The following is a 13,931-nucleotide window of genomic DNA, read 5'->3' on the forward strand; positions in this document are numbered from 1 at the left end:
ATGGAAAACCCTGATAGGAGCTATGGTCTGTGATTACAGCCCCAGTTGTCAGACTGAAAATAGTTCATGCCTCAAACATTGATATAAAGTTTTGCTCATTATAAAGAACCTACAACAGAAGAAGCATCCCTGAAGAGTGGGAATTTGAACTGAAAGTCAAACTGTTGATTAGATAAAGGGAAACACATTGTTCAGTCACCTCAGGCTGAGGGAAAGGTGTGCATCCACAAACGGTCAAAGCCACCTGCTACAACTATCCCCAGTTGAGTTTGGGGTGGAGGGAGAGCACAGCTCACAGAAGCCAGTTTTACACAGACTCCCTCCAACCGAGGGGGGAGGAGGAGGTTTTGGGTGCATGGTGTAACCTCTGGTGAGAGGCAATAAACACCCATCCTCTGATTACACAAACTGGCCCAGCTGTGGAACCCCCAACCCCACAGGGCACATCCACGGGACTTTCACATGAGAGGCTTGGCCCCACAGGGCTGCACGTGGTGCAACAGACCCAGAGTCTGCTGTGAGAGACTGACCCCCCCTCCAGGGGGCCATGGCCGGACATGCCCACCCAGCCTGAGCATAGAAACCCATCGGACTCTGTGCCTTCTGAGGGGACCTTCACCAGCTGGAGAGGATCAACAGGACATCTTGGGGTCCACGGAGCAGTGATCTTTTCCTTATTCTGTCCCTGTTACTCTTTCTGTTCCCCCCACCTATTTTCTATTTCTTTCTTTCTCTCTCTCTCTCTCTCATATTTACCATCAAATAAAACCCTTACTATTGTCACTGGCATATGGTCTCGTTTGCACCTTAATTCAGGCAGAGGCATTTCTAAGAACCTTAAAACTGGATCATAACACCAGTGGAGTAGAAACTTCAGAAAGGAAGCACTGGAACATTATTTTTTGCTTAATCTACCTGTTTGGGATTCAACAACGGTTGTCTCCATCCACCTCCACAGAGACATAGCAAATGTGCATTTCTCCTGCTCCTAGTTGCATCTCTCACTCACTGGCACTGAAATGTGCCTGTTCTGTCGACGTTTGTATATGTTGTCCAGAATGTGTTGAAACGGGGTAATTTCTCCTATACTAGAAGAATGCAACAGTTGGAGGCACTGGGGATTGCCAACTCCCTGTGCTGTTTAGGGTAGCATATGTGTTTTATATTTCTGGTGAAGGTTTTGAACAGCTCATGGCACTAGGGCACTTCAGAGATGACATCCTGGAGCCTGCCTGGAAGCCTGCTGTGGTGTGTCTGGGCTGGCTGTAGGTTCATAATATATGGAATTAGTTTTAGAAGTCAAATCTGTCTAACAGAAATTAAGATACTTTATACGTGTCATATTTACATCTCTTGTATATACAGCTGTGTGAAACTTCAGAACTGTTATTGTTAAGGAATCCAGAGTCTTGTTTATTACTTTGGAGATAGAAGAAAAATAGATTTATCTTTGGCCTTTTTCAGTGCAGTTCAATTGTGTTCAAAGCTGTCATGGCCCAGTATATCACAGAGTGCTGCATTACGTAGGATTTCTGTGGTGTGATCCTTAGTGGTGTCACACTAGTTTGTCAGCACTGTAGACAGTTCAGTTCACTGACAGTACTTCTTTTAGGTGCAGTTGATACTGTATTTCAGAGCATGGCTAGTGCATCAGTTATGGGCCAAAAGATCCTGGCCTTCACCCTGGGTTTTTTACTGAGATCTGTGTCTGTCTCTTGGACCTCATGTTTTAAGGAGTTAACCAAAACACAAAGACCCTACTTTTAGGCTTCTAAAGTTAGGCTGTGTTGGGCTCCTGTTCAAAGAATATCTCATCTCTCTGGCCCATCTCACTCATAGTCTCTTTCAAACAAGACCTAGAAGGGAGATGTGTTTCAGTGGTCTGTTGTTGCTTGCTTCTTCTCATGCTATGTTTAAACATCAATACTGACTTTGAAGATGCTGTTAAGTCATGAATTGCCACTCCAGTCAAACAACACATACACAAAAAAAGGTTATATGATATTTCCTTCATTTTATCATAGCCTTTTTCTCTTTCAGAAATTGGCTACCTTCAGGGTAATTGTTTTGAAGTTATTAGCACTAACAGCATCTGGAGGGACATTGAGACATCAACATAGTTTTAGGAACTTCTCTTATCCAGTTTGGGACTTTACTGCCCATTTTAATTTTTTCCCTCACGTTTCATCTGAATGCCTTTATGTAAAATTTTGCCAGTGCTCAAAATATTACTATTGATGTATTTAACAGAAAAGCAAATGCAGAAGTTCTGAGTAGTAGTTTAATGCCTTTACTGGATATCTGTGCAAGAAAGAAATTCACAATTCTTCATGAAAATAACAATTTGAAAAGTAATACATTGAAAAGCAGAAAGAGAAATGTTTAAATCTCAGTGGCAATTATATAATGAAATGTGTGTGTGTGCTTGTGCAGTTGAAACAGCACACATTCATCAGAACCATGGTTTTGAATCTTTTCTTATCTAGGATACAATTTGTATGATTCATTAATGACTGAATTTGCCTGGAAGAGAGTAATCATAAACGTACTCTGATGCTTTAATACGTACAACAGTATGCATTTAATAAATACTGCAGCTAGTTGTGGGTGACCATAAATTCCCCCAACTGCGTATAGCTTACAGTATCCTTTGTCAGTAACAGCCAAGACAGTACTTACCTCATCAGTTTACAAGAGTCCTTCCTGCTTAGGGACAAATAAGATTTAAAAATAGTTATTCATGTCACTGGTGGTTTTCAAGTATAAAACAAGCAGGTTTCAGTTTTCCTAATTAATTGAGTCCCAAGGGGAATACCATGGGTGCATTTTTCATCAGCCAAAAAATTCTTACTTTTATAGGGGAAGAGCACTTCATTTGTATGAATATTAAAACATGTTGCCTGGATTTTGAAGTCTAATAAGAGTCAATGTTTGAATCTCTTGATTATTGAATTAAATTCTCTCAGCAATCTGTTGTCCTTATGTAGAGAGTTGTTTAAGTCAAATGGTAATCAAAATCCATTGTCTTGTAAATTACTACTGTCTAAAGCAATCACCAAACTGACTGGCCCTCATTTACTTCAGTAAAGTGGATCATAGAAGTAAAAAGACAGGAATGAATGAAAGAAAATTTTGTCCATCCCCTCTCAGCCAGCCTCAGCTGATACAGATCATACACTAAAGCTACAATTGTGGAAGAACTACAGGATAAAGTTAGCTTGTCCAGCAGATGCTGGGTGGGCTGAAGTTCCCCATCAGGACAAGAGCCTGTGAGCACAATGCCTCCTGCAAAAAGACTTTGTCAATAGGCTCCCCTTGATCAGGGGCCTGTAGCAGACCCCAGTCACAAGGTTGCCTTTGTTGCCTCAGTCTCTGATTCCTGCCCACAGTCTTTCGAGCTGCTCATGGTTGTTCTTCAGAGACAACTCTCCACATTCAATCCAGCTCTAGATGCAGAGGGCAACCCCTCTGCTTCTCCTTCCTCTTGTGTCTATTCTGAACACTCTTTAGCCTTCAATAATCATGCTCTGGTCATAGGATTTGTCACACTGAGCTTCAGGACTGGCAACAAGGTTGCAGCTTTCTAGCAGCACAGTGACTTCCAACTCCTCCAGTTTTTGCCCATGCTGTGTGCACTGGTGTAAAGGCACCTCAGCTGAGCTCTCGGTTGTGTTGCCTTCCTAGAGGAACACCTATTACTTCCATTGAAACGTTTGCTTGGTGTTTCCCTGTTGGTTTCTGTTACCTCAGGAGTCCCTGGCTCATCTCCCTAAGACTGCAAGTGTGCTTCACTGCAGCTAGCACATTTCAGAGTCCGCAACAGAGGATCCTCACTAGCACCTCGTCCCTCTAATCTTTGCCTATCACCCCACAGTTTGCCAGGGACAAGCCTGATACTGACAGCCTGCAGCAGTGAAGCCAACTTACGGTTCTTGTGGAGAACATTAGGTTAAGAAGCATGGAGAAAAGCATGAACAAGATTATGAAAGAGGGAAAATTTAGCCCAGGTATTAAGAAGACATTCTCTACTGTGAGGGCATTAAGATACAGAAACAGGTTGCCCTGAGAGTTGTGGATGAGCCAGCCCTGTCTCTGTTCAAGGTCGGACTAAATCAGGCCTTGAGCAACCTGGTCTAATGGGAGGTGTCTCTTCCTGTCGCAGAGAGGATTGAGACTAAATGATCTTTAAGATCCCTTCCAACCTTTCCATTTTATGATTTTATGAGTCTGTGAAGGGGTAAGGGCAGAGTAAGGGCTTGAGATGTGGCCTACAGACCAAAGAGTTGAAATAATATGTATCAATTCATATTGATAGATATGACCGATAGATAGAAGAAATATTGGCATGTAAAAGGAAGAGAGATATATGACGACCATCAACTAACAAAGGAAGCAATGTGAAGTAATATAAGAAAAAGGGGGGCTAATGTTCCCTGTATAAAAGTGAGCTTTTCAAATGGCATTGATGATTAGGAGTGGAAGTCAGGTTGGACTAAGTGGACAAGGGTAATGTGAAATCAAAGGTGAAAATAGTTTTGTTTATAACACCTCACAATTTGAGGATACCTGTAATAATTATTTGCCTGTCCTGTATTGCCAAATATGTCAGTTGCTTGGGAAAGAGAGCTGTTACTTGGCACAAAAACTGTAAAGTAGCAAAACAGAAACTAAGGTGCAGTTATAGTTGCAGGATGTAGTGAATCATGAAACTCATGAAGGAATTAAACTCATAAATTTTAGATACCCATTATTAAATAAAATCTAACATGCTGGTAAATGAGTTCTAAAAAACTAATTCATAAGTTTTTTATGTTGTTTCCTGGGAAACAGGGCTTACAGGACTGTGCTGTCCACTTTGGTTATCAGTCATTTACTCTACAAGTAACTTTTGATAGCCAGCTTGAAATCACTTTGAAAGGAGTGGAAGGTCAATAATACCTTCAAGTAGGCTTTAAAATCTGTAGCTGGGTGGAGGAGAGACCAAGTTAGTATGCCTGAGATAAGCAGAACATTGACATTATATATTCATTTTGGCAGCAGCCTGGTCGACAATCCACGCATCCTTCCCAGCTGCTGTCACAGCATTGCCCTCTCTTGCTCTGCATCCTGGACAACATGGGAAGACAGTAGAACCCGGGGTGTGGGAGGAGGGCTGGGGAGAGGTGATGCAGGACCTGAACAGTGAACCAGGCTCCATTATTTCCTGTTTCTAATGGTATATTTTTTACAATGTCATTTTCTGGCTGCTTTTACCTGTGGATTCCTGAAAGGCATTGGTTTTATTTCATCTACAACATTAAACAAGCCCAAGGGATTGAAAGAGTTCTGTTCCTTTTTAACATTGGATAGATTTGAGAGCTGAACATATGCTTTTATCTTTAATGAAACTATATGCTATTAGAATTTTTTTTGTTTGAATGTTTCCAGAGTGTAATTAGCAATACATGAGCATTGCTGGACAACAGAGTCTTACTTCTGTTTGCTATTTGCAGATTTATTGTTTATATGCTATAAATGTGTTCTGCATGCTTTTGATGCATACGGTCTGTGAGCATAATTTTAACCTTCTTTGTTGTCTCTTATTTTCTTAAAATATACTTATTTTCTTAAAATATTCTTATAGGAGTATAAGAGATCCATCAACATACAATGTAAAATCACAGCTCTTTAATAAATCAGCGGGATTTTAAAAATCAGTACTAATATTTATTAAATATAATTATAATACATTTTCTATAATATATTACTATGACATATTTTTATTATAAGGGTATGTTTAATAAGAATATTTATTAAATATGAATAAATTCACCAGTGGGATTTTTCAGTGGCGTTGATACCCATATCTCAAGTACCCTAAGTGGCAGCATTACAAAATACAAAATACCTATTTACTTCTCTTAGTAGAAGCTCAGGCTTTAAATTTCAAAGTCCCCTATTATCTAGTCCTCAGAAATTCCAACTAGAAAACAGCAACTCTTGCCAAACCATAAAAGATAAGGAAATTTTGTGAAAGATCCTACTTTAGTTAAATCTCAGCTGCTAGCATTAATAATTGCACAAAAACATTTCATTGCTTCACTGTCTGTCAAAAAATCATGTAAGGAAATAGAGCTTAAACAAGAACAACAATATTCATGTTTTAGTATGATCTTTGAGAGAGGTTACATTGGAAAACTGCTCTGGATTGCCTTGTTTGCTTGCTCGCCAAAGGCAAATTAGCAAGTATACTCAATGTTATGCTCTGAAAATATAGAACTGTAAAATTTGTCCTTAATTTAAATTATCTTTAATTTACTAAAAGAAATAAAAAGGAATGGCAACTTTACTGAAAAATATGCTATTTTTTAAGCATTTTTTAAACCTTGAGTTGAAGCAGTTGTACCCTTTGGAACATGGGTGCTGTCAAGGCAGAACTATCCAGGTGTTGCAAACTTGTTTCTAGTAGATACTTTGGTAGACACTTTCAAAACTGTAATTTCTACTTTATTTTTAGAGGAGTCGTTGTTTTGTTTGGAAGGGCATATATTTCCAGTATATGAAAGTCTCATTTTAATTCATATATCCTCAAAGCACAGGTAGGTGCATGCATTACATTATCCCTTCATATCATTTTAATTGTTCAGAAACCTATTTTCATCTCATCATTCACATTTCATATTTATAGACTCTTTGGTGTATATGTTGATGAATGATTTCAATTACACAGCTTTTCAAAGCTATATGTGTACAATTTATGAATTCTCTTTAATAGGAGGAGTTTACTTTGTATCTCTGTTTGCCTGCAGATTTGATTCTGTACTTAAGACTTGTGTGTTTTTTGTAGATTTCTTTTGATATTTGTTTTGGGATTACATGCAGAAGTGAGCTGGTTAAGGGCAAAGTTTTATTAAAGCTGGATTGTTATGACTGTGCACAGGAGTCTCATGTTGGGTGGATGATAACCAAGCTGATCCAACTCTTCAGCTGGAAGAGGCTGGTAAATAGGCATTGCATCAACTGCTGATCAGGCTGATCAGGCAAGAACTGTAAATGCAAAGTTGCCTAATTAATGGGTTTTACAGCAGAATATTTCAGTCCACCTTTCTGTCCACCTAACTAGCCCAAAATTTGGTGAGTGACAATTTTACAAGAGACAGTGTTGACAACCATGGTAAAGGCGAGGTAAATATTTCCCCTAAATAAAATCATACTGACTGCTCCTGGAACACCTTCCTGCCTTTTGTGTGTTTGGAAAAGTTTTCCAGCAGGATTCATCCAATGCAAACTTGTAAATGGCGGGCAAGTATATTTATTCATATATATGTGTGTGTATATATATGTATGTGTCTGTGTGGGTATACACATGGGAGTTGGTTGGAGGTATAATCTAGATTGTTAATAAGATGGAGTGATCTGTTTTGAGTGGTTAAGAAATCATAGTTATTGTTAGGCATACAAATTAGGGTCAGAATATCCTTTTGTCAGTTAAAAATACTCATTTACAAAGAGTTACTGAATTTAATGTTACAGGGGTATGCATTTATATAAAAGTACAAGTTATAGTAATTGTATTTAATGTGTCTTACTTCTTTTTCCTTTGAAAGAACTCAAATATATCTATATACAGAAAAGTCCTGTGTACTTTTTAGAGCAGTATGCTTCATTACATAATAACTATTTGTTTCAATTTCAGGGAACAAAGACAACAGTTTTAATTTTTTTTTTTTATTAGAAGAAATTGTGGCAAAAAATTTCTAACATAATTCTCATGTAAGTTTACATCACTCCTCTTGTGGTTCAGGTGAAATGCATTATTAAAGAACAATATGAAAGTGAATTGTTTGAATTTGAAAATACAGTGTATCTTCTAGCAGTTAGCATTTAATCAAGTTTTTTCCTGATAACTATATTCAAAGAACACCCTAATACAGCTCCCAGCTTACATGTTTGAATTTCAAAGAATTTGTTCATTCATTTGGCTAGCTGTGAAATACAGATCTGTATGTGCAGTGTAGTCACCAATTTCTGTCAGCAGATGGGCATGATGACATCTAATGCTGAAAAGCAGTATCCTGGGGAGTTCACACTTTTTGCAGGAGTTTGTTCACATGACAGTTTCCTGTAGTGTTAATCTTTTGAGGATGAATGTCAGTTTCTCGTAGATCTCATATGTCTGTAATCAATAGAATTTTAAACTCTAAAATTTTGAATTTGATGTTTTTCTTTAACATTTTTATATGTAATTCCCATTTCTACTTAAGGTAATTGTTTGGGATAAAAAAGATTGAGATGCATTTTGAAAGATTAAATTTACTGTTATTTCTCTTTAGTTTCAGGCACTGCATTCTGTATCACAAACGCTGGGTTTGCTGGGAAGGAACAACATACTAAGAAATTCTTTAATATCGCTTCTCCTATTGGAAGTCCGTCAGTTTGCTGAGCAGTTGTTGCAGGCTCACCAGGTGCTGTCATCTTTTCTTTTTGAGAAAGACCAAAGAGTGGTGGTGGGGAGTGTTTTGGCTGTATTTATTTGTATATGTAAAAAAATATTTGTATATGTAAAAAAAGTATCATTCTATAGAATGTAGATTTACAGACCCAGATAATGCTAGGAACTACCTTAAACAGCAGATTCAAAACAAGAGGCATAAAGTAAGAGAAAATTCCATATGGAAAGGTAAAATTATCAGACTGTATAAGAAATTGACTGTATAGGTTTTTAGATCATACTATACAATTTGCAAAATACTTGAAATAATGAGTTAGAACACTTAGGGCAATGTAAAAATTACTGACTTTGCAGGCAATACAACTTTGGTATTCAGCTGAACACACAATCAGCTTCAATATTCTCTCTCTCTAGCTCATGCAAAACTGGAAAGTCAGCTGCTATATTTCAGAATCAGATTTAATGTTTCACATTATTATTATTTAAATTTATTAATTTTCATGATGCAAAACTTATCCAACACATAATATTGTATTTAGTTTGTTACGATAAGTAGGAGGTAAAAATCAGAATAGAACTGTTGGTAAAATTTATTCTTAAGTTAAATTTTTTTCCAGTAAACTATAGAGGAGAGAGAGAGAGAGAGAATGGAAGTTTTTTAACATTTGAAAAAGAGATGTATGAAATAACTAGGGGTTTCATAGGTTTTTCATGTATTCCTATGTGTTGGTATGTATTTTATGCAAAGTGTTCAGCTTCACTTAGGATTGCAACTTGAATTTGCACTATCCTGAGAACTGTTTATTTGGTGGAAAATAAATTTATTGATACATATTGAAAACATTCACCATAGATAAATTTTGCAGTGGTCTAATCTAACAAAAGACTTAAGTGTTGCTCAAGCAGTCTTAACTTTATTTTTTTTCTTTCTAGGATATGATACAGTAGTAAGTTTGGACTGTTGGAGAGGGAATATGTAATTTCCAACACAAATTTCTAGTATGTTTGAATCATATTCTGGAAATGCCAGTTTTGAAAGAATTAGACAATGAGCTGTGTCTTATTTTAGGTCACTGTTAGCATACAAGACTTGTTGATGGCAACCAAAAGTCAACAGACTTCTAACAATTGTAGGGATAGGGAAGTGTGTAATTAAAAACAATAATTTTTTTTTAAGTTTGAAACAGGTGTTCATTTTTAACATTATTAAATCTCACCTGTTTAACAGAATTACTCATCTTTCCTTTCAGAGTTTTGCCAGTGGCAACACAGAACCTTTCAGTGCTCCACAATGGTGTCAAGCTCATACTGAACATTGCACTTTGTTGAGCTAGTTACTATGGAACTGCTTACCTTTGCCAGACTGTAATTATTTTTATTGCTCATATTTGGCAAAGCCTCGGGAGCTGGGCATCTGTCAATCTGTAGCAAACACTTTGTAGGACTTTGAAAAGCTGCAGTACATGTAAGGAAAGTAACTGAAGTTCTGGTTTGCTTAGCTTGCGGTGAAGTCAATGTTTTTAAAGTTCATGCATTCTTTCATTTAGTCCAAAAAGATGTATTGTGTTCATTTACAAACCCTCATATATTGTGCATGTGATAATATTCGGGAAGTATATCACAGTAGGACTCTAATATTGATGGCCTGATTTACAGATTTGCTTCTAAATGTTTCTGAATTTGTGTAGCATGACTCCTGGTAGGTACGATTCTAAAAATACTTCCAAAGTATTTTTTCTTGTTTTATAATCAAATCTAATGATACTATATCAGTTTGAAATAAACAAAATGCCAGCTTAAAAAAACCTCTTCATAAATACTTAAATTAGAATTTGCAGAAAGATAATTCTTCATGTAATCAAACTTCATTATCTGACAAGTATCCTAATTGGGTTTTGTTACTTAAACAAAACCACTGTTAATTGCAAAGGGTGTGTCCCATTTAAAACAATCAAATTAGAGACTCTGAACTGTAGTTATGATTAGAGGTGTGGAAATACCTGAGGTTTGTTTTGCTTCGTTGTTAGTTTCTTTTGTTGTTGTTGTTGCTGTTGTCGGCAGATAGGAGAAATAAAGAATTATCTAAGGTATGTATTCAGGTTAGTTTGCAATTAACTTTTGAGCATTTGATGGAAAACAGAAATTGAAAAAATAGCTTATTTATAGTAATAATTTTTTTTAAATTGAAGATGTTTTTCAACACTGATGTGGATTAAAAACAAAATTCCTTTTAATTTTTCTAAATGAATCATCTAGATAGCTCAACATTTCTGTTTTAATTTCCTCATTGAAACTTGAGCTAAGTTCCAAATAGTTTGTCAAATGCATGAATTCAAGAATATGCAGCTTTATATTCCATCACGTCTTCAGTAGGAAGTGTGCTAAGCTCAACCCCCTGCAGGCTTGTGTATACATTTTCGACAAATATTGAAAATTTTTTACTTTAGAATTCTGTCTGATTTTACAGAGTTTTTAACTGTGTCCTCTTAGAACAAGCTTATCAGTCTATGACCCACAGTTTTAAAGCGCTATCTATGCCCCATGCTTTTCAAATTAAAAAATTAGGTTGTATATAGTAGAGTGTTTCTAATAAACTACAGCAAAAAAGTACAGCAATTACTCTGACTATTTTTATATTGTTGTCTAATATTGTTGGTTAAATCCTTCAATCTTACAATATGGCAACTTTAGGTCAAATACATGAGTAATAAAATTTTTTATACATATTTCCACATATTAACATGGAAAATAAAAGTAATTAAGCAGCAGGTAAAACAGTAGAATTATCCTGATTTTCCACACAGTTAAGATGAATTTTATGTTACAAAACTCTCAAGTAAGTTAGTAGTTTGCCTTAATTCATGTAACTACTTCATCATGGGCTCAAAGTAAAGCTCATACTTAGGTGCTTTTCTGACACCAGCATGCTGAATTCTAGGCAAAAGCATATTCATATAAACTCAATTGGATCTTTTTATTTTTACAGATGTTGTATATGGGCTTTTGAGTTTTATCTATAATAGAAACCTTACATGCTTCATAAATACAATTTATAAGAATACAGTAATTGAACCTTAACTTACTATGAAATAGAAATTTTCTGATCCCTAATTGGATTCCTACTGCAGAACAGATAAAATTGTAAGATACTAAGATTTCAGAGTGATGCTGTGGAAGATGGATTATTTTTAAAATGTTGAGCTCCTCTCCATGGTAGCAGATCTTCCTTTATGATAACTTTCAAAGTCAGAGGGCCAGGAAGGGTAGTTTACTGCCCATTTCTAACTCCCCAAGTGTTAATTCCAAGAACTCTGAAAAAGAAAATTAAAAACTAGAAAATAGATTTTAAAATAAGAAAGACATACTATGAAGTATTGGAAAGCTCTGTTATTCAGTAATTGCTGATGCATAGCTCATCTAGCATTACAGTTTTATATCACGTTACTTTCTATGTACCATTTTTACTTTTTTACAACTTTAAAATAGTTTTATCACAAAAGCTGTACACTGAATAGTTGTTTGTTTAGGGTTTTTTAATCAAAACACCTAGTTATATGTAATTCTCAATATAATATGTAAGCATTAATTCCAAATTCAAATGTGGGTGCTGACTTCTCACCTGAAATGAATGACACAGGTAATAAAGGGTGAGATTTATCCTCTTTATTTTAGGTGTATGTAGTAGACCTTGCTGTCCGCTTCTTGTAAAAGTCAACCAAGCAGCTAAAGTTAACTAAAAAATTTGCCAGCATGAAGATAGATAGTTATGCAAGGCTTTGTTGAATGTTACATAAATCCTTGAGAATCAGGCTCATTACAACAAAACCGCTTTGACTCCAAAGAGCCAAAGGAGGTTGACATAAGGTGGGATTTGTCTCACTTGAATTCAGATTTCTATGATGTTTCCATCTGACTTTCTTACTTTAATTTTCAATTGTAGTCAAGGGAGAGGAAAAGTCATTTCTTGTCTAACCTATGCTCTCGTACATAATTATGGTAATTGGCCCTAGAGTTGTTTGCTTCTTTCTTCTGGCTATGAGAAAGGACATTGAAGTTGATAGGCTGAAATGCAGGTATTTATAGAATTCCAAAGTTAAAGGATAAAAATCCCATAATATCTCCATGAAAATGTCTTTCTGGATGATCTGGGCCAGAGATGTTATTTCAGGGAAGGCCTAATCCTGCAGTACATTATAACAGGTAGTCATGGATAGGATACTTCTGCCTGTATACTGACAAACTTAAGTGAGTAACATTATTAGATGTTTGGAAAAAGTTCTATTTTAGTTACTGTAATTAATAAGTTAACTTAGCTACCAGTATTCAAATTCTTTTAGTGTACACAAGAGGTTGGTGACTGATGATGATTGATTGTACAGGATTGTGGATTGGAGCTTCTTGTAGATGCATTCAGCTATGGTGTGTCTGATGCATGTGCCTCTAAAGAGGAAGACCTGTAAAAGCAGTGGTCTATGCAGGCAGTATATTGAGGCAGAAAAAGAACAAAGGGGAGCACAAAATGACTATGATTTTGAGCATTTTCCAAGGTTTTCATTGCTATTCAGCACAGTGTAGCTAACAGATGTGTCACTGGAATGTCAAACTACACAGGAACATTTCTATATGGAAGCAAATGAAGGGCTGAAATATTCCTCTGGCTGGGGGGACTTTTTTTTCTTAGCTGGCTTGCAAATTACAGACATTGTGAATGTCAAGTTGGACTAGCTCTGTTGGTAATTAGTTCATCAGGGAAAATGGAGTTTTCCTGTAGCTGGGTTCAGCTAGATTATCAAAAGGTTTAAAGTGCTGAGAACTGAGCTAGTAATGTTAGAGCTTCTCCATGCATCCATTCTGTATCCAGTGGTTGCTCTGGGCAGGTGTCATACCCACGACATGCTTTATTCCAAATGCAAGTGTGTCTGATGTGATGTAGAAAATTATTCAAACAAGCTCCTCTTTCCAACAAGTTTACTTCATTTATGCAGTATGTCTAATCTTTTCAAACATAAGTTTATATGCATTGAAATAAAGGCTTCTTATGGGTTTCTTATTTTAAAAAAGCTATACTATTTTTTCCCAAGTATGGTAGAAAATGGCTAAAATAGTTAATAAGAAAAAACAACTGAGAATATTATGCAACTAGAGAAGCTAAATACATTTGGCAGTCTACTGTTGTTTGAGGTACTAAAATGGCTATCAAGTAATAGCCATTTATAATTTCTATTGTTGACTTTTTCTGATGCATCAGATTAATAATACTTTACTGAGGTAAAAAAAGAGATTGGTGTTATGTACCCCTTATGAAAATAATTTAAGTTGCATCTGGACATCTGTTCATCCTTTTTAAGATGTCATTTCTTTCCTTGTTGTGCTGGTAAGCACAGATTGTAGCATATTTCAAATTGTGAATTGTTAAAGATGCTGCAAAATAGTGCTCTGTGTAATGTAGGGTTAATTTTTATTCCGTGCGACTACTGATGCTACTGATAACAAAGGAAAT

General features: G+C 36.1%; 1 protein-coding gene across 5 annotated transcripts in view; it reads left to right on the top strand.

The window, feature by feature from the left end:
* The window catches only part of MEI4 (meiotic double-stranded break formation protein 4), an 86,211-nt gene that overhangs the window by 27,546 nt on the left and 44,734 nt on the right, over positions 1–13,931 (top strand). For all 5 annotated transcript variants that reach the window (XR_004239427.1, XM_032104868.1, XM_032104866.1 and 2 more), the window contains exon 4: positions 8,313–8,444. Coding sequence is in view for 4 of the 5 variants with exons in the window: in XM_032104868.1 (XP_031960759.1) it covers positions 8,313–8,444 (132 nt within the window). In the remaining variant the exon portion in view is untranslated. The remainder of the gene's footprint in view (positions 1–8,312; positions 8,445–13,931) is intronic.

This window comes from Corvus moneduloides, chromosome 3, assembly GCF_009650955.1.
Source record: "Corvus moneduloides isolate bCorMon1 chromosome 3, bCorMon1.pri, whole genome shotgun sequence".
Taxonomy (NCBI): Eukaryota; Metazoa; Chordata; class Aves; order Passeriformes; family Corvidae; genus Corvus; species Corvus moneduloides.